A 22,051-nucleotide genomic window follows, 5' to 3' on the forward strand; every position below is an offset into this window, starting at 1 on the left:
TGAACGATTATTTTTATGCGTTTTATACCGCTCCGAGTCCTTTGCTGTCGATTTTACAGCAGAAAAATGTAATTTTTAACATACATACAAAACTTTTTGTTTACTTCGGCTATGAACGGGAATTCAAATACCAATACGGACAAGCTCTGTATAGAGGTGATGATGGCTCAACGGTAAAAGTGTGGCGTTGCAACCCGGAGGTCGACGGTTCAAATCTCGCACGAGATCACTGAATTTTCTCTTACTTATTGACATATTTTACGTTCATTATGGAGTTTTCTTTTCAAATATTTCCATAATAAAAATATATATCTTTTCAAATAGGTTGTTATACACAGGATGTCTAAAAATATTGCATTGAACTTCGAACGGTCCGGAGACAATTATGAAGTTACGATATCGATGTCTTATATATACAGAGTGTTAAAAAACTAAAGTACAGGGTGTTTAAAAAAATTTTATATTTACCAACCGGCAAGGAAAACACCGCGCAGAGGTGCTCATGTCGCCCGCAGTGTGGCTCGAGGACCGAAGGCCCGAGAAAAAGGTTAACTCCGCGTCAGCGGAGTTTGCCGATTTTTCTAGTATTACATAATATTACAGGCCTGAGTACAAATAGTAATTTAAAAAACACTAATAGGTTTTTAAATATTAAATGCTGTAAGTAACACTCGCTCCCATACTCGGCCGCAAAAAAAGCCATTTTGTATTGCCAACGGCTATCCTCAGCATGATATTCTGAAGGTGATCTCTTAGCGAGTTTCGGATTGAGAGAAATATCCTAAGTACATCCGATGTTTAAACAGAGATAGAGACAAACGTCAGTGACGACATCAAAATAAATTTTGCCTTGCTGTGTTTTCCCTGCCGATTGGGACACGGTGATTCATTATTTTGCTGTTATGCACCGGTTCTGGTCTTTTATAGACAATGTTATGGCAATAAAACTTAATTTGAACATTTTAAATTTTCTGTTTACATTTGTGGAGAGAGTTTCAAATAGCCGGTTTTTGTAAAATTATGCAAAATTATTTTGCTAGAAAAATTTGAAAAAATTTATTTACATCTATTGACCTTGCACTATCGGGCTGTATATGTAAATATTTTTTTGCAACTTTTTTGGTTAAAATGTATCCGAACTCACCACTGTGTGTAGTATGAGTTCGGACAAGGTTTTAATTGTATGAAAAATTTTACTTAATACATAAAATTCGGACACTAAAAACTAAATATATATATATATATTTTACTAAGTTAGGTGGGTAAAAGTAAGGAGGGGATAGTGTGAAAATAATCATATATAATACATTTCAACTGGAAAGCATTTATTTATCCGTTTAATAATATAAATATAATAATAATAATATAAAAATAACAGCACTTCTTTAGAAAAATAAATCAGTAAAAATAAAAACAGAATATGTTTTTTATTCCAGGCGTGTTTTCGTGAAATATTGGTATTTTTTTTGCCAGATCGGTTCAAATATACAGGGTGTCTCATAATTAGCTGCCAACCCTGAACAGGCCAATTCTATGATCAAAACTAAGTAAAAAAGTTCATATGAACATGGGTCCGGAAATGCTTCCTAAGGGCACAGGGACCCATTGAAGAGGGAGGAATGGAAATCATTTTTTTGCAATATCTCTCAATCGCGTTGTGATAAATGAATGAAATTTGGTATACACAGCTAAATTTTGATGAGCAATTTGATGGACTAATCCATTTATTTCCACAAGGTCCATTGGGGTGGGTACGGGGGGGCCCTTGGTACTTTGCGTGTGTAACTTTTTCATCTTTGACTTTTTAACAAATTGGACAGCAAATTCCGTTTTCCCGAACTGTTTTACGTTAAAAAGGTACTCTTGTTTCAAATCGTTATCTTTAACGGTTTCTGAGAAAATCGCTCTTGAATTAATCCCACTTTGGTCAATTTCATAGTAATTTAAACAAAATTATCAAGGTATTCTTATGTCAAAGTATTGTCAACCCGATTGCCAATTTAATAGTTCTAAGCGAAAAAAATGGAAGAGTTTACGGGACAAGAGTTAGTTGATATGATATTTATTTATGGCTTTTGCGATGGTAATGCTGCAGCGGCAGAACGCGAGTACGGGAGAAGGTTTCCAAACCGAAGGCTGCCATCAAGGAGGACATTCCCTACGGTATTCCGCAACTTAGCTGCAACCGCCACTTTTCGAAAGGCACCGGGTCAAGGACGTCCCAGGATTAATAGGGAAGCGGAGGTCCTTGACGCTATTGAACAAGATCCTACGACTAGCATACGGAACATTTCAAGGCAAATAAATGTTCCTCGGCCAACGGTACTACATATCTTAAAGATTTCCTTAACAGAATTGATTAGATGTGCTACTAACATTTCAGGTTGGAAGAATATTAAAGCGACAAGGTCTACATGCCTATCACTATCGACGTGTACATGGCTTGATACCAGAAGATTTTGCGCCACGTATGCAATTTTGTCGCTGGATTTTGTCGCTGGACAACGAGCAAGCTTCCAAAATTTTGTGGTGTGACGAAGCTACTTTTACCCGAAATGGAAAATTAAATTTTCATAATTCTCATTATTGGGAAGAAGAGAACCCACATGTTGTTCGGAGAACAAACTTCCAGCAACGGTTTTCCATAAATTTATGGGCGGGAATAATTCACGACACTCTGATTGGACCTATTGAAATTCCACAACGTCTCAATTCAAATCTTTATTTAAACTTACTTCAAGAAAATCTTCCCCAAATTCTCGATGATCTGCCTCTAAATTTACGACGTAACATGTTTTTTCAACACGATGGAGCCCCGGCACATAGTGGTCGCAATGTTCTAAATTTCCTAAACGAAAATTTCGCTGGACGGTGGATAGGGAGGCACGGACCGGTAGCTTGGCCGCCGCGTTCTCCCGACCTAACCCCGCTGGACTTCTTTTTCTGGGGATATCTAAATCAAAAAGTTTACGCCACCGAAGTCGATACCCGTGAGGAATTGCTGCAGCGTATCAATGATGCAGCCAATGAAATTCGTCAAAACCGTTTTAGCATCTTAATAGCTTCGAGAAGTGTTACACGTAGGGCAAGACTTTGTATCAGAGAAGGTGGAGGGTTTTTTGAACAGTTTTTAAAATAGCTTGTTGTCTGTTATCAAAATTAAGTTTCCATCTTATGATCCCTTCGAAAAGTGACGGTTGCAGCTAAATTGCGGAATACAGTGAGGAATGTCCTCCTTGATGTCAGCCTTCTGTTTGGAAACCTTCTGCCGTACTCGCGTTCTGCCGCGCAGCATTACCATCGCAAAAGCCATAAACAAATCATCATATCATAATTGTTCTACATCAATAATGTGTATTACTGATTACGTATTAAATTATTATTATTATTTTTTGTTTAAATTACTATGAAATTGACCAAAGTGGGATTAATTCAAGAGCGATTTTCTCAGAAACCGTTAAAGATAACGATTTGAAACAAGAGTACCTTTTTAACGTAAAACAGTTCGGGAAAACGGAATTTGCTGTCCAATTTGTTAAAAAGTCAAAGATGAAAAAGTTACACACGCAAAGTACCAAGGGCCCCCCGTACCCACCCCAATGGACCTTGTGGAAATAAATGGATTAGGCCATTAAATTGCTCATCAAAATTAGCTGTGTATACCAAATTTCATTCATTTATCACAACACGATTGAGAGATATTGCAAAAAAATGATTTCCATTCTTCCCTATTCAATGGGTCCCTGTGCCCTTAGGAAGCATTTCCGGACCCATGTTCATATGAACTTTTTTACTTAGTTTTGATCATAGAATCGGCCTGTTCAGTATTTTTACAATTTGTTGAGTATCAAATCGGGTTAAAGGGAAACCCCATTCCGCAGCTATTTCCTTTCTTTATTTCCTCTTCCTCCTGTTTAGTTAATATTGGTTGACCACCATATAACTTAGGGTGTTTTCCTTTAACTTTATCCTATAAAGTGGATTTAGGAACATTATAATACTCTGCTACTTCACGAATTCTCTTTCTCATTTCTATTACATCTCTAAATGCTCGTTCCAAATTAGAAGAATTGTAATTGCAATGCTGTTTGACCCCTAACGGTCAGCGGTATGAACGTGGTATGCTGTCTGAACTCACCCCGTTGAGAGTAGATTTTTTCTAAAATAAATGAACAACTTTAGCAAAAATCAAAACTGTCTATGATTTTTTTCACATACCGATAACTAAAGATACAAGCTATTATATATTACTTAAAATTACACAATCGTCCCACATTTTATCCCTATTTCAGGCACCTTTTTACCACCATATAAAAAATGCCAATATTATACGTATTATAAAATATTTGTCTACGTATTTTAATCTTGCTCCTTTCAAGGCACTATCTCAAATGTAGTGACATTCCCTATTACCCTTAAAATATATAATATGAAATTTGCAAACAAACGTTGCGTTTGCGTATAATCACGTGATTACTCCCCCCATGTACCTTTGTCCGAACTGGTACAACCTGTCCGATCTCACCCCAGATGACGGTACGCATACCTCTGGTTGAATACCACTACATTGGTGTATTATTTTACCAAATACAGTGAAAATTGGTTATAACGATCTTCAAGGGACCGTTTGTTTACGGTTGTTATAACTGATAGACGTAATAAGCAATTACATATATTTATTTAAAATTTTTATTAAAAAAATGAGAAAGTTACAAGTCTAAGTATGTACATGTATTGCTTTGTTTCACACGCTTCATTTTCAGTGAATTGTTTTGGAATAGATACTATTTTATTTCTATCCTTCCAAATTGTTGAAATTGTGACACACCACATTCTTTTGCTATGTTTGCATTAGCTTCTCCGTTTTCTAGTCTTCATATTATATGTGATTTTTCTTCTGTATTAAACACTTTTCCATTCGACATCGTGATAGAAAGTGGTAATTAATACGTATAATATAACTGTATGCGTAGATAAGTCGTTTGTCCCAAACATACTAACTGGTGTCAAAAGTGTGGATGCCGGCGGGCGACTGAAGAGCGGTGCATGGGTTTTAAGGCTGTATTGGTTGTTATAACCGGTAGATTCTATGATAAATGTATATAAAAATGTGTCGCTAAATCCGAAATGTTGTAAATGGAGTTATAGTAAACGATAATAAATTTTTAATATGACATCTCTATAGGACTTAATCGGGACTTCCAAATTCCATTGTTACATCCAATATATCATATAAAGCAATGTCGTTATAACCAATTTTCACTGTATTTCACTCGCTCTAAATATCTAATAAATGTGGGGGCTGTTGTAATATATTTTTTAAGTTTTACTAATGCTGCTGCAATATTTAATGACAGTAAGGTTGCAAATATATTTTTCTTCTGTATTAAACACTTTTCCATTCGACATCGTGATAGAAAGTGGTAATTAATACGTATAATATAACTGTATGCGTAGATAAGTCGTTTGTCCCAAACATACTAACTGGTGTCAAAAGTGTGGATGCCGGCGGGCGACTGAAGAGCGGTGCATGGGTTTTAAGGCTGTATTGGTTGTTATAACCGGTAGATTCTATGATAAATGTATATAAAAATGTGTCGCTAAATCCGAAATGTTGTAAATGGAGTTATAGTAAACGATAATAAATTTTTAATATGACATCTCTATAGGACTTAATCGGGACTTCCAAATTCCGTTGTTCCATCCAATATATCATATAAAGCAATGTCGTTATAACCAATTTTCACTGTATTTCACTCGCTCTAAATATCTAATAAAAGTGGGGGCTGTTGTAATATATTTTCTAAGTTTTACTAATGCTGCTGCAATATTTGATGACAGTAAGGTTGCAAATATATTTTTCTTCTGTATTCATGTCCTAATATTTATATTAGTTAAAAATAACTTGAAAATCTGATTATCCAAATAACCTAAAATGTTCACAGCTTGTTCTTCTTTCTCATCCTTCTTCCACCTTCTTCCTTCCAAAAATTCTGCGTAATATCCTTTTTTCCCACCTTCAAGTTGATTCTCGGTTCTCGTATTTATTGTCCACGTTTCCGCTCTACATAATACTGTTCGTCTTAAAAAAAAAATAGGTCTTAAAGAAAATTGATAGTTGCAATAATTATGATCCCACTAGGTTTTATATATGAATCTAATACTGAATGAAATATTATTCGGCTTATCATCCAATTTTTGGAATCATTCATAAACCAATTATTAAAATAAAATACTGGGTGGTATATCTGGGTGATCCCATGCCTTCTGAGAGTATTTTTTTTCAGTTGCTGAAATTAATGGTTGTGATGTTTCACAATTTTAAAACGTATTTGAAAATGTATGGCAATCAAAAAACGTGCCGCTACCAAAAAAAATAGGAATAATTATGAAGATTTCAGGAGAAATTTTTATTTTTAAGATATCGTATGCGGGCTCCTTATGTATAAACGGTTTATTTTGTTGTCATTTTTTTTAATAGTGCTTATTGAAAACATTTATTTATAAATATAGTACTTAAATCCTGCCGATTTTAATATGAAACACCTTGTGTATGTTTATAGATTTACGATGTAGAGTTCTTCATAATTCATCAAAAAAATCAAGTTTGACAAAACAAAATTTTAAAATTTAGTGATAGACTCAATGAATACATTTTGTAAGTTACTACATGATGATAAACAAAAAAAAGTGCGTGACTGGATTAATTAATTAATTTACTTCTAATCTACTATAGTTTAACATATCAAAAGCATATATTTAATTCTTCATAATTTAAGTTTACATAAATATGTATAAGGAATATTGGAATTTGGGCTAGCAGAACCAGATTTATAACAAATACATATTTTATTAAATGTTGAAAATTTGTAATTCAGTTGGAAATAATGAGTTAATAATAAATATTATTTTATCAAAACTAGCAGTCTACACATAATTGATTTTGTTTTAATTTTAATTATATAAGCCTCGGTCTATATACGAAAAATGATAAATTACGAAAAAAAAATGAGCATATGCAGTGCCACTGACAGTTTATTACATTACACTGGGCAACTCAAAAGAAAGTTGTGAACTTGTTGTGTTGTGTTGTGTTGTTGTGTTGTTGTGAACTATTATTTTCTAAATGGATCACTCCATATATTTTGATCTCAAAAGATTAAGATCAATTTGTTGAATTTAGAATTGCTCAATCGGAATCACACTGTCACCCTCCAATATTTTTAAACTGTGCAAAATAACCCTAAAATCTGGGAAATTCCTTCCCGGAAGTTGATAGAACTTCAGCCATTGTCATGTCTATAGAGAGATGAGGGTAATTCGAATATGTGCGTATCGTTTCCAGATAAGAAATGTTTCTTTTACTCCTTTTTCCTTTTCAAACGATTATGCAACGTATTTCTTTTTCTTTTCTGTGTTTTTGGCTCGTTTGTCCCTTTTAAGCATCCAGCAGAAATCTGCCATCATATTAACATCCTACCTTCCTTGGTACTGAGACTACGTTTCTTTGATATCTTGGTGTAATCATTCACCCTGTTCTTTGCTGTAGTCTCCGAGGTCCTCTGGAAAATAGTCAAGATGAGGGCTTAGTAAATGCAATTTTAAAGTCAACCTAACTGTTTGAAGTTTTCCAACAATTTCTCAACTAAATTCTGATAATCTTCACTCTTCTGATTCCCAAGAAATTCTGAGCGACTTTCTTGAAACTAAACCAAGCTGCTCTTTCAGTATCATTCATTTTTGCCATAAATTTTTTGTCCCTGAACACGGTACAGATTTGAGAACCATTGAAAACGCCTCCTTTCAGTTTAGCATCACTTATTTCTGGAAAATTCTCTCCTAAATATCCAAAACAGTCAACATCATTGTCCAAAGGTTTAACGATCTGTTTCATGAGATCAAGTTAGATATGAAGGGGTGGAATATTTCTTTCTTTTTGGCCATACTTTCTGTTCATAATGATTCTTTCTGTCTCTACTATTCTATAAACATAAAAAGCAGATGAAAGATTAAGTCGTACTTCCCTTTAGCTGTATTTTCTGTATTTAAGGATGGTGATGGAGCAGTTTTGGCCCTGGATTCGGATTTAGTGCATGAAAATACATAAAAATATGATCCTATAATCATTTTCAACTACGTACCATGCAAACAATTTACGGTGCAGGCATAGGATTTTAAAACACACAGCATAAGTGTAGGGATCATCGTACATCTCAACTGAAATGGCCCCAAAATCTTATATCAGTGTGATCAGCAAATCAATTTTAATATTTTAAAATATTTGGGGCGTTTAATTTAAAAAATCATATGTTTGCTTCATAACTTTATTGTTGTGTCATCTGTCATGCTCAATAATTTTCAGTATATAGATAGTAATCCATCTTGTATATTTATTTTTTTTATTTAAATCGTTGCAAGATGTAACTGCATTTTTTTGTATTTGAACAGCAGATAGACTGGTGATATTTTAAAAGTATATTTTGTTTACTGGAAAATTATTCTTAATATCTAAAGTATGATTTTCTGTTTTAAACATTTTATTGGAAATTTAACGGAAAGGTGATTTGGGATAGAAAATAGTTAACAGACAACTAATAACATTTTTATTATTATTTTATTTATTTGTGTAATAACAAACTGATATATATTTTTTTATAATTTTTTATCCTCATTGACCAATCTGGAACAAAGTCAGCACATTTAACTTTATTGAACAAACTTACAAATTATGTGTTTTATAGTACATACAAAACTATCAACATCTGGTTACTTGCTTTCCATTCAGCTTCAAACATGCATCACTAATTCTTCTAATTAATTTGTGACTAAAGCTTAAAATTTGTTCGATAATATATTGTTTTGTCATCAAACAATACCACAATACATCCAGTGATTTTTTATTTCTAAATAATCATCGCATTACCCTATAAAACGCTTATAACTGGGTTTTGGTACTGTTAAGGTGTTACTGGAAACAGCCAAAGGCAGGCTCCACTGGCTATGTGATAATAATTAACGGCTTATTCTGCGTGTTTTAGTTTTTTGTGTAATTGCACTCTAACCTCACAGTTTACTTGAACACTACTCAAAGTTATTAATAGACACCAATTTAAAAATTTAAATCGCCACATATATGCAGTTTCATTATTATTTTGTACGATGCGTTTACACTGTTTTAAGTTTCATGTAACAAATTTTTATTTGTATTCATGAATAATACATTAATTTTTTTAAGAGATTTATTGAATTACTAATATTGTTGCCATTTTTCCTTTATTTTTGAATATTTTTTAAATTCTTTTTCCTTCACAACTCCACACTTTATACCTGATGTTTCCTTAATCTGCACACTGAGGTTAAAATTACTGTTACATCAAATTCTGGTGATTCAATATTAAATATAAATAAAAACTTATAATTTTGAAGATGTGTGCAGTTCCTCATGTAATTCAATTTATTAAGAATGAATGAACTGAATATAATTCAAATTCTTTCTTATTAATTTTCATATTCCTTGCCGTTTTCTCAAAAAAAATATTTTTCATTAAATTAAAAAAATAACTTCAATTTGTTTATTTGTTATTTTTGTTTAATATTAATGATTGTATTTAAAGCACAATATCACCTTACTTTAAATACCAGCACAGGTTGTGAAAGCCTTAAACCTTTAATGATTAATGATTCTTTTATTAGACATACTGTATATGATAATATTTATCCTCAGTAGAGAGAGCCTTCATAAATGGTTATAAGCCATGTGACCAGCAATTTTGTTTGGAATAGTAATTTTATTTCCTTCACGTTGAAAATTAAATTTCGGTAACATTAAAGTAATAAGATCAAGATTACATTAAAACGCAACATTCTGTTTCACCGCCTACTGATTGGTGTAATTTTTCAGATTCTATTCAACCAATCAGCGATTGTATTATCTCGAGCATAGACGCAACGGTTTGTCGTTGGTCATTGTAAACAAATCATTAATATTAGCCTTTTTTTCTTGACTGAATATTGTGGAATATCTGACGTGTAGTTACTATTTCTGTCTAGTTTGATCTTAGTTGTAATATGGTAGTTGAAATCTCTTTACTCACTCATACTACACATACTACAACATACGACTTCACTCCCGAAAAAAAACCTATTGGTGACCCTAAGATTTGGGGAGTTTCGGTTGGCAGAACCAACCGTGCAATATTGGTCACCTAAGCTCGGCGGTTCATTGGCTTTTAAACATTTATGAAGGCTCTGTATTAAAATTAAATAGAGGATATAATTATAATTTATGTAATTTCATCTAATAGTAAATTATCAATTAATAATGATATAATTTTTTTTTTGCTAAATTTGAAAGGTGAACGGAAAGCAAATTTAAAGAATTCTGACCAGGTTAAAGACTTTTTCTCTTAGAAAATTATTTCTAGTTCACCTCACGTGTTAATTCTTTTACAAATTGTTATATTTTTATTCAAACCACATCAAATTTAAATTTTACTTTACTACTACTTTTACTAGTAGGTACATAGTTGAAGTTTCAAGACAGATTTTTTTTTATATTTAATATTGTTTAATATTATCAATAATTTCATTATAAGAGATTATTTTTTAATACATCATGATAAAATAATGTAATCTGGCAACATATTCTGAAAAAAAAAAAATTATATACTCCAATGAAAATGTGACATGATTTACAATTTAAAAAATATTTTTGTTATCAAGAAAATGTAAAACTAACAATAATTACATTATATAAAATTGTATTTGAAAGTATGGGATTAACAAGTTAGCTTACAATTATTTTTTTGTGTTTCTGTATAAAGAAAAATGCTTTAATCTGTCTAACGATAGTATCTTCTGTTTTTGGTGTCTATTTCATTGACTTTGAATAGTGGAAAATTTTTTCTGCATGACTGCATGTTTAGCATCGCACAATCTTATAGTTAAACAACAGTAACCTGCCATTGGCTCTTTCTGTTCAGGTGGTCGTTGCGTGATAGTTCAAATGAAACCGGCCGTTGCCAAGGTAGTGAATCCGCTTGGTACTGTAGTTAATGTTCATTCTGATGATGACACAGATGTGGAGATTTGCGAAGATATAATTATCCACGAAAATTGTGACGAGGCCTTGTTTCGTCCGATGGTAGTGCCAAAAGTTCTTCCACATCATGAGAGAACTAAAAGATACGGCGATCAAATTATTACCAAAAGCCTCGAATCAACAACAGAAGTTGCTGTTAAAATACTTAAAAAAAATTCAAAGTCACAAAAAAGTCAATCACCGGAATTATTGTCACTTGAAAAACGTAAATTTAAAGAAAAAGCAAAGGTTGAAAATAGTAGAGATGTTGAACAGAAAAGCACAATTAAACCTTCAAAATCTAAAGCAAAATCCGAGTCTAAGGTAAAAATTGATATTTCAGATCCATTTATCGATATGCCCGATTTTAAACCTGTGACAGAATCAAAAAGTTTAAAGGAAGCCGCCAAAATTCCGATTCCAGAACCACTGAAGGAAATTGATACTACTCTAAGTAGTAGTAATAAGGATTTTCATTTTGAATTGCAGTCGTTGGATAACGAAGATTTCTTTTCGCTAGAAAATGTTTCAAGAGCGGACGAATTTGAGAATGTTGGAGAATCTAGTGAAAATTTAACAACTGCTTCAAGTAAAGTAAAAAGTAAATCAAATAAATCAAAATCGAACAAAGAAAAGTTCCAGTGTTTTGATGATTCGTCAACAAATACTTCTGAGGATACTGCAGCAGAGGAAAAATCTGTTCCCAAGAAAGCAAGAAAACCAAAGGCCAAGTTGGGAGTAAAAATTGCAAGCATAAGTAAAGACAACATTAAAACTGAAAAAACTGCAGACGATTGTTCAGCGGAAATAACACTCCCAGCTCCTACTAAGAAATCTTGGAGTAGTGTAGCTGCCTCAAAACCTGTTGTGGAGCAAATATTTATCGATTCTGTAGAGAAAGATCTGAGTTTAGATCTTCCAAAAATAGAGTTTGTTGAGGAATTTACTTTACAACTTCCTAAAAAGTCTAGCACTCCAAGTGTTGTGGCAGATCTTATAGACATTAATACACCTCAGGAAGAAAAAGCTAAGAGGGAGGAAAGCGGTGACGATATAGAAGAAATAATTTGTGGAAATTTAGATCTACTGAAAATAGAGAAGTCTTCTGACGATGAAAAAGGCGATACTAGCAGTTCACCTGCAGAAATTACCGAAAGCGATGATTCTGGAAAAAATCCAAACATTGAAACGGTTTTTGAAGATTTACTAAACTCTACCACAGTGGTTCCTACTTCCAAATCTTCTCGAAGAAAGAAGCGGAAGAAATAATTTTGCAGTATTAGGTTAGTAAACATATTATCTTCTTATATGTTCAGTTTGATTGTAAAAATTGTGTATATTTAAAATGTTGAACTCATTAGATTAGTTCTGTATGGAAATATTTGCATTTTCCACAGTGTATTGTAAAAAAAGCATCTTGGGGTTACCCTCATATATTTTGGGATATAGAATACAGTAATTACTGGCTTGAGGGAAGATATGTGGAAAAATTAAAAATAATTTATATTTTTTAAAAAAGAGTATCGAACAAATTCAATGTTTGTAAACTTCGTAGCTCCATACATTCATTTCATCAATTCATTCATTAAATCACTGTTGAGCAATATAAAATATACAGTGTTACTTAAAAATTAAGATAGGTGCTTGAGAAGTTACTTTTATATTTAGAATATTTTGATTTAATAATAATTTTTCATAAGGCAAGTTAATTAATTACTTAAAAGAGGAAACCACACTAAGATGCTCAGATTTCAGGCGTCTCTCATGAACTTTTTTGAGTGGGACAAATTGATTAGAATTTGATGAAGGTTTGACATTGTTTTATCAATATTTTGATTTACATTTATAAATTTTTTCAAGTCACTTGTGTTGAAAATGCCGAAGTTATGGGCTGTTGTCCACCGAAGGTCGTCATCCGAGTTGGTTGTGCATGGAAAATGTGGAGGTCGTAATTTTGATCTGAAAGCAAAATGATTGTTTTCCTGCATTATTAACATGTTTTCTAAGAATATAAACCTCATTACGGGTAAAAATTGTAAAAATTGAAATTTTTAGATGTGTTTGAAAAAAAATGTATTGATTTTCACCTTTTTTTTTTCACGTGTATTTTGAATAAAAACACCCTTAAAATTATATCCCAATTGTTGGTTCATGTTTGTAATTTCATAAAGAAACAAACTTTCAATTTTCATAACTTTTTGAGTTAGAATTCCCGTGAATCAAAAACAATTTCGTTTTGAGAAAAACATTGAAGATTTCCAAAAATTAGAAAGAACCCCGCACAAAATCAATGGAAAATGGGTCCCAGTCGATTTTGCTGAAATTGCAGTATGTTATAGTTTTTAACTTTCTGATCAAAAGTTCATGGTTTCAGAGATAAAGAGGGGGGAAGTATATGATTTTGACTGTAGGCCCGAGTAAGCTTCACGAAGTTTCAAGTCGATGGATTCAAAAACTGAGGCATGAAATGAATTTTGACCAGTAGGTACAATGTTTTTGGGATCGCTTAACCTGAATTCGGGGATAGCTTAGCTACCTAAGGACACCTGGAGGTCAGGTGAAGGTCGTTTCAAGGTCAAACTGAAGAAAAGACTTGTAGAATTTTACAGATTATAGTAAGATAATTAACCATATTGCAGATATATTCTTCTGGATTGAAATGTTGGTTCCTGTACAAAACTCTACAAGACCTGCAGTGACCTTGCAATGATCTTGATTAATGGTCAAGAACAAGTAAACAACAATATTCAATTTTCAGATAAATCAACTGGGACCCACTTTTCATTTGTTTCATGCGGAACTTGAATTGAGATTAATTAAAATGAACTTGACTTGATTACCAGGTGACCTTGTAGGGCTAAGCTATCCCCGAATTCAGTCCCCCCCCCTCCAAAAAAAAAGACACACACTGGTTGAAATTTAATACAAGCCTTTAGTTTGATCTTGAAATGACCTTGAATTGACTTGAAGGTGACCTTTAGGGTTGCTCTATCTCCAGATTCAGATTCTGCGAGCCCAAAAATCTATACACTCACTGGTCAAAATTCAATACAAGCCTTTTCTTGAAACAACCTTTACCTGACCTCCAGGTGACCTTAGATAGCTAAGCTATCCCCGAATTCAGGTTCAGCGATCCCAAAAGCATTGTACCTACTGGTCAAAACTCGCTTCATGCCTCAGTTTTTGAATCCATCAACAATAAGTGACTAGATTACCTGAACAAACGCTCCGCCCTACCTGCTGCACCCGAGCGCTGACCTGATGGGCGTTTGGTTTTAGGCTCATAAAATCGGAATGAATAGGAATTTCGTTTTGAAATTTTGGCAGCGTATTCTTGAATAGTTATACTAACAATTTGTGCATTAAAAAAATGTAGCAGTAATAAAATGTTGTGTTTGTGAAACGATTATGTTGGGCTGGAGATAGTACCGTTAAAGAAAACTAAAAATCAGTTTTTGGTCTGTATAATTTTTCCGGTGGATCATAGCAAAGCATTGTTTATACAGGGTGTGGCAAAAGTAACTGACACATTTCAAAGCTAAATAAAATCCGAAGTATATAAATTTTTTTTTATTTTCATCTGAAAGTACATAAAATGGCATTTCAGATACAGTTATTAATTCGTTTTAAAAATAATGTCAGTTAAGTGGCTGCTGTTGTTGCGTGCACACTGATGAAGGCGTTCGCGAAAATTGTTTATCACTTGGCTGGTCATTTCCTATGGAATGACAGCCACTTTCTGTCAGATTGCTTGATTTAATTGGTCTATAGTGCAAGGGCGATGAACCTTGATTTGAGGGTGTCCCTTAAGGAAAAAAATCACATGGGTTTAAGTCGGGTGACGGGCAGGCTAACTGTTGTCACCCCGCAACGAAATCATTTCATATAGAAGTGATTTCATCAGAAGTTTTAACAATCCGAAGTCATTCAAGTTGTTTTTTTATTCAGTGGCGATCCACTACTTTGAAAGTTCTTGGCACATAGCAAATTTGTCAAAATCCAAATCTATAGCACACTCATAAAGTTCATTGAGTAACAGTCACAGATTCGTTGTTTATAATAAATGTTTGTACAGTAGAACCTCGCTAATCCAACTTCGGGTGGTCTGACTCCCCGCATAGTCCGACCATCCCATTTCTGGTGTTTGTTTACCTACTTTACTTACATGGGCCACCACTAGAGCCAGGTCATGACAAGACTGATCAATAGGCAGTTGACTGTTGATTGATTCGGTACATAGTTCGATAAGTTTTAGTACGAAATAACTTGTTTCATTGTACATCAATAAGTGCTTGTATTGTGCACGTATTTATAAGTAGTATTCCTCGGATAATCCCACCTTTTTTGCCTTCTGACCATGCTCTCGGTCCACCGGAGACAGATTAACGAGGTTTTACTGTTTATAGTAAAAGTAAATGAGAACTATATGCGTATGGTTTTTCTGTAATTTTTTTTAATATAGAATCATTTAATCCACCATCATCATGACCATGACATGAGACTATAAAAAAATTTCTTGATGAAAATCGTAATAGGCTAGATATATTGTACAGGGTTATTCACGCTATACGGCACGGACTATTGTGGCCAAAATATGAGGTTTTCAAAAAGTTTCTCTTTTGGGATGTATGGGGGGTCTATTATGGTTCCTTTTTAAAATTATTTTCATATTATACAGAGTGTCCCAAATGTCCTAAAAGTATCAAAGTTGTGTTTTTTTAAATGGAATCCCCTATATATTATTGCATTTTTGGATTCTCCGATCAAAATAAGTGTCTGTTTTAATAAGGTTTATAATATCTAAACTTTAAGGTTTTTTATTAAATTAAATTTTATCAAAATGTAACGTAATTTTCTTGTTTCAAATACTTAAGAAGTATATCAGATATGTAAGCGAAATTTACATTGAAGTGTAATAATAGATCATATTTTATATACCAATCATAATAAACTTGCCATGTTATACAGGGTGTCCAAAAATTAAAATTAATCAAATAAAAATTTTATGTAGCTATAACTTGATTAATTTAAATAGGACGCCATATTTTTTAGCTTACCAGAAAATGTAATTTTTAATTATCTATCGAATGGTATTAGAGTGTTCATAGCTAAGTCTTCGCGTTTTTACAGATTACGCTAAATAATCCTTCTTTGCATCATTTCGTATATTTTATATAAAAGTTCTAAATAACTTGCCAACGATAACATAAAACAGAAGCAAAATAACAGATGTCCGGACAACATTTGCGGGGGTTACAGTTTCAAAATCGTCTCTTATGCGTATTTTCATATCTTGCGGATTTGTCAGTGGTACATTGTAGACAATTTTCTTTATGCATCCCCATAAAAAGAAATTTCGTGGAGATATATCCGGGGATCTCGGAGGCCAATTTTGAAATCCATTCTTCCAATCCACCTGTATGGAAAGTTGACAATCAAAAAATGCCCAACCTCGCGATGATAATGAGGCACAGCTCCATCCAATTGAAGCCACATGGTTGTTCTAACATTTAAAGGGACTTGTAATAATACTGGAAGTTAGTGTAAAAGAAAATTAAGAAACTTCATACAATTTAAAGTTCCTTCAAAAAAATATTGTTCATATGGGTCCAGTATTCCACTTCAAACATTAACGGACCACCTATTCTGATTTCTTTGATTCTGTATTGATGCGGATTCGAATCTGAATAGTAGTGAAAGTTGTGTCTATTCACGAGACCAGTTTTATGAAAAGTGAATTCATCACTAAATAACACTTTATCAAACACCCACATCTAAAATTCAGTTCGGTTGTCAAAATCATTGTTTCAATCACTATTACCATAATGCGTATAAAATATAAAATGATTTTTATACGGTTCAATATTATTTATCTTTGTGCCGCTCGCTACGCACATCGATAGAATCTATACTCGTCTCTAGACTAAGATACACTGAACGTCGATCTATATTCTATCTCTGTCTTTTGCACTTGGTAGGGAATAGGGAAATGCTTTTTTAGTGGGTGTAAACGGACTTGATTTATCCCTCTTGAGAAACGTCATAGCATAAGCGTAGACGAGGGGTCTAATTCCATGGGAATAATAAATTTATAAATTAAAAAAACACAACTGGGACGTTTTAAAATGCTGTAATAATTAAAATGGATCAAAGTGCCAGTTATAGTAAACTGTAAAAAATATTATATGTTATGTTTTATTATCTTTTTTCAATATTTTCTATATCTTGTTGCCTTTTACACAGACATGCCAATGGATTTTCGTTCCCGGCACGCTTCATCCCCCTTACTAGTCCAAAAGCTAGCAGAGTATAGCTATGAACACCCTAATACCATTCGATAGGTAATTAAAAATTACATTTTCTGGGAAGTTAAAAAGTATGGCGTTCTATTTAAATTAATCAAGTTATAGCCACTTAAAGTTCCTATTCGATTAATTTTAATTTTTGGATACCCTGTATAAGATGGCAAGTTTATTATGATTGGTATATAAAATATGATCTATTGTTAAACTTCACTGTAAATTTCACTTATATGTATACCTGACTGACATACTTCTTAAATATTTGAAATAAGAAATTATTTAAAAAACCTTAAAGTTTAGATATTATAAACCTTATTAAAACAGACACTTATTTTGATCGGAGAATCCAAAAATGCAATAATATATAGGGGATTCCATTTAAAAAAACACAACTTTGGTACCTTTAGGGCATTTGGGACACCCTGTATAATATGAAAATAATTTTAAAATGTAACCGTAATAGACCCCCATATATCCAAAAAGAGAAACTTTTTGGCCACAATATTCCGTGCCGTATAGCGTGAATAACCATGTACAAGTTCGAGTTTGTCGAAATAACAAAATCTTGTCATTTGGAGATTATATATTATGGGTTTCCTAACTGACTTCGTAAAAGGCTTTGCTGTTAAAAGTATGGAAGCTCCCCCTTGACTACTTTTTAATAAATGAGGTTAACTATGATAATTATAAGTATCGTAATTTAAAGTAGGTATAAAACAAAGTTTGCAATTCATTTATACACATCTGTTCTAGGAATTAATATTGAATTTGTTCCTTATTCGCTCGTTAATTTGTATTCTATTGCTTATGTTGTTTTTGAAAAAATACATAAAAAGATATCAGTAAAATTTAAAATATTTAAATATTTTAACCCCTTTTTATTAACAATTTAAATCACTCCATTTTAATAAAATTATTACTACTTTACATGTTTTAGTTAAATTTTGACATATCGATATGGGAAATTAAAATCATTTTCAAAGTAAAAGTATGTCCTTAAAAGTGAGGACAACGCGGTGAATGGGTTATGTAACTATTCCTCTGTAACATTACATGAACATTTTAATCACATTTATTTGTGCCATTCACATATATCCGTTTTGTTAAATATATTTATGTAATACTTTAGAAAATTATATCATAAAAAAAAACTAAAAATGTACAAATAAATCTCATGTATTTCTTATTAAGGATTTTTGCACATTTATTTAAAACATACTAAAAATAAAAACGGAGGGTAAACTCTTAACAGCAGCTTATATAGATCAGCTATGACACTTGAACCAAAAGTCAAAGTCGTTTTTATTTCAATGAGCAAGCAAGCAAGATTGGTCAGTTGCTGTCCTATTTTCAACTGCAATATTTAGTAGAGGGAGCAAAGTGCAACAAAATTTCATTGTTGTTTATTTTATGGCTGTACAGTAGTTGCGATTTTGAGCGACATCTTCCCTCAAAAAATTTGGCTACTAGCCAATTCTGTCTTGGATGTAGTGGAGCTTGATTCCACATGCATGTGTGATCACGAATTCGTTGTAATCACCATCAACATCCAATTGTGCATCAATAAAGCGGCTTGACACTCCATCAAGGTCTAAACGGATTGGATGTTGATGATCACGTGGTTACATTGGATCCGCGATCACGCTTGCATGTGGATCTAGGCTTATTCAGAAGCATACATTGTCTTAAAAGAATATTATTAGTTATTGCTCAAATACAAAATTTTAAAATAAGTGTCGCAGATTCAAAAGTGCGGAAAATTTTAGTTTAGAGGCACTAGGACCTAAATGAAGACCATCAAATCAGACTTAAATACTTTGAGTTGACAATGGCAAATTAGCTGTTCCTTATAAGCTGTGCCACTACAAAAACCATAAAAATTGATTGTAAATAGATATTAGGTTTAGTTGTGTTGAGTTTTAACAGTCAATATAGTATTTTTATTTGTAAACATATCTGTACAAGAATATACAAACTTTATGTACAATTAAAATAAAAAAGTGACCTGACAATCACGTAGATTGTGATTTTCATGTCACACCACAAAATATTTATTCATGTATTGTAAATAAAATTAATTAAGTATACTATTAACTCAAGTAGGTATTACAATTTGATAAGGTATGATAAACTGCTAACTATTTGTACGATTAAGTATTTAATTTTTTCAAATTATAAATAAATAAAAATATGCTGATAATATCAAGTGTTTTGCTTTAGTTCGATGGTAACCACTTTCTTTTCTTAAGCTGAGATATGATAACTATATACTAAGTAAAAAAAAATGTCAAGGGTGGTGTTTATTGGGTGTTTGACAAATTCTGAAGCATATATTTTTTATAATGTAACTTTTAGAAATCTAAACAATCTGTAGAATGTATTTTTTTTATGTAAATATATCTCTTTTATAAAATTGAAGTAAATTTAGTTAATTCAGTGCGAGTGTCTTATAAACTTATTTCATTGAATGATTTTAAAAATTTCTAAAAATATTTGTTCCTATAATAATTCTTATTTTTCAGCTATTATTTATATTACAATAAAGTTATGATAATAATACGGATCGTCTACAGCTGGCACCACCTCTCTGGACCTAGTTTTCAAGTTCTTCTGACGTAACACATAACTTCCTCTAAGTTTCTTGATTCCATCATTTCATTAACGTCCTCTCTCCAGTTTCTTCTCGGTCTTTCCCTCTTTCTTGTCTCTGGCAGTATCCATTCTAATATTTTTCTTGGCTATCTGCCTTCCTACATTTTCTTTGTATGTCTGAACCATGTCAATTGCTTCTTTTTAGCTTTATACGTAATATCTCTCGATGGTCATATCTCTTCTAATGATTTCATTTCTTACTCTTTCCAGTCTGGATCGTCTGCAGCTTCTGAGGAAGTCCATCTCTGTTACGATTATTTTTATTATTTATTTTTAGTAAATAGACCGTTAGTACCAATCTCTTATAAGAGAAAATAAGTAAAACGAAAAATAAAAATAATATTAAAACTTTTATCGCTAGTCACAACTTTTTCCCATCTTCCATCAGCATTTTAATTTCTTGATGATAAACAACATGAATATGGCAGGTGGGGTAGGATTCTGCATTTAAGCGTTTCTTAGTATCTTTTCAGAGGTTCTGTAACATGTGGTCAAGCGTTGTCATGCTACAAAATCTACAAAATCACTCTGCTTTCATAGCAGTCGTTTTTCCTTTATTCCTTCAATTGTAACCAATAGCGATCTCCTGTAATGGTTTCATTTGGTTTGAGCAGCTCATAATAAACTGTACCCTGCTGATCCTATCAAATGCCGAGCAGAAGCTTGGAATCATGGATATTTGGCTTTGCCGACGATGTTGACGCATAGCTGGGATTAACCCATGATTTTCTACGCTTAAGATTATTGTAGCGTGTCCATTTTTCCTCACCAGTCAAAACCTTTCTTTTTCTGACTTGCGGATTTAGTAATGCCATCTATTGGAAAACAGCGAGAACTTATTCAATGTCCCTATACAATTTTTTGAACTTAACTTGCAAATTGGTCCAAAATTATTGAAAGATTCAATAAACAGATTGTTTTGTAAAACTTTATTAGCGTGTGCTCATAACAGTTCCAAATAATAAAATGTCGGTTCAAATCATTCTTGAAGGATCTACATGTCATCTAATGTTTATTAACTCCTTGTATGTGGATCTTTTGCAATGGACAATTGTCAGTTAATACCATTTCCTTCTTTTGTCTAATATGTCTACATTGTAGTATAGTAGAACGTCTTTTATCCATGTGCCCATTATCTGGTATGTGGATTATCCCTGCTAGAAATTCGTTTGTTTTTATACTTAACCTTTTTTATTTGAAAATGTGTAGAAATGTAACCAATGAGATATTATTTAGTTTTTGTTACGTTATCGATTAGTATAGTTTTGTTACATTTAAGCTTGTGTCTTACGTGTTAATTTTTTCTGTGCATTTTCAAAAACGGCAATAAATCAAGATACAAAATATAAAAAACAAACGATTTAACCATTGAACAAAAGCCTAGAATATTCTTAAATTTTATGTGTACATACATGAATGTAATATGAATTTAATTAAAACCGTTGAAAACCCTTTAAAAAAAATTAAAATGGTGTTTTAAAATTATGTTTAAACGCAGTGACAGACTGTCTATCTTTCAATAAAAGAGATATATTTATATTTTTTCATTAAGACTACATATCTAATTTACACAGGGAAATTTGGCTGCTAGATTGTGTATAGTATATATTTTTAAGCTAAAGGTATTATTTTTCCAGTAGATCGATTAGGGTAGGTTCGCTTAAATAAAATATGATAACTTTTAACACTTAAAAAAATGTGATATTTTTATTGATTTTCTCGTAAAATAAATATTAAGTAGTAGTAGTAAACATAACAGTAGTTTAAATCTTGTACAATTAGGAATAAGAATCAAAATTACGATAGCAATTTGCTTTGCATTATAGTCCAATTAACTAAGCCTTTATATCGAAATTTTGCCAACTTGGCTGAATTTTTGATATGAGTTAGTTTAAGGTATATTATAACAATAAGTGAGAGTAATTTTTTGTTCAACCCCCGGCCAAGGGTGGAAAAAGATAAAACAAAGGGCTTTTTCAAGATAACTCAAAAAGGGTAAGAGCTAGAAAAAAAAGTT

At 32.3% G+C, this 22,051-nt stretch overlaps 1 protein-coding gene across 4 annotated transcripts in view; it reads left to right on the forward strand.

Moving 5' to 3' along the window:
* The window catches only part of LOC108911879 (breast carcinoma-amplified sequence 3 homolog), a 40,128-nt gene that overhangs the window by 11,862 nt on the left and 6,215 nt on the right, over window positions 1-22,051 (forward strand). For 3 of the 4 annotated variants that reach the window (XM_018716944.1, XM_018716945.1, XM_018716943.1), the window contains exon 10: window positions 10,983-12,363. In XM_018716944.1, coding sequence (XP_018572460.1) covers window positions 10,983-12,349 — 1,367 coding nt within the window. In that variant the 3' untranslated portion in view covers window positions 12,350-12,363. The remainder of the gene's footprint in view (window positions 1-10,982; window positions 12,364-22,051) is intronic. The other variant, XM_018716946.1, reaches the window with a different exon arrangement.

The sequence above is a fragment of the Anoplophora glabripennis genome, unplaced genomic scaffold (genome assembly GCF_000390285.2).
Source record: "Anoplophora glabripennis isolate ALB-LARVAE unplaced genomic scaffold, Agla_2.0 scaffold539, whole genome shotgun sequence".
In the NCBI taxonomy this organism is placed as follows: domain Eukaryota; kingdom Metazoa; phylum Arthropoda; class Insecta; order Coleoptera; family Cerambycidae; genus Anoplophora; species Anoplophora glabripennis.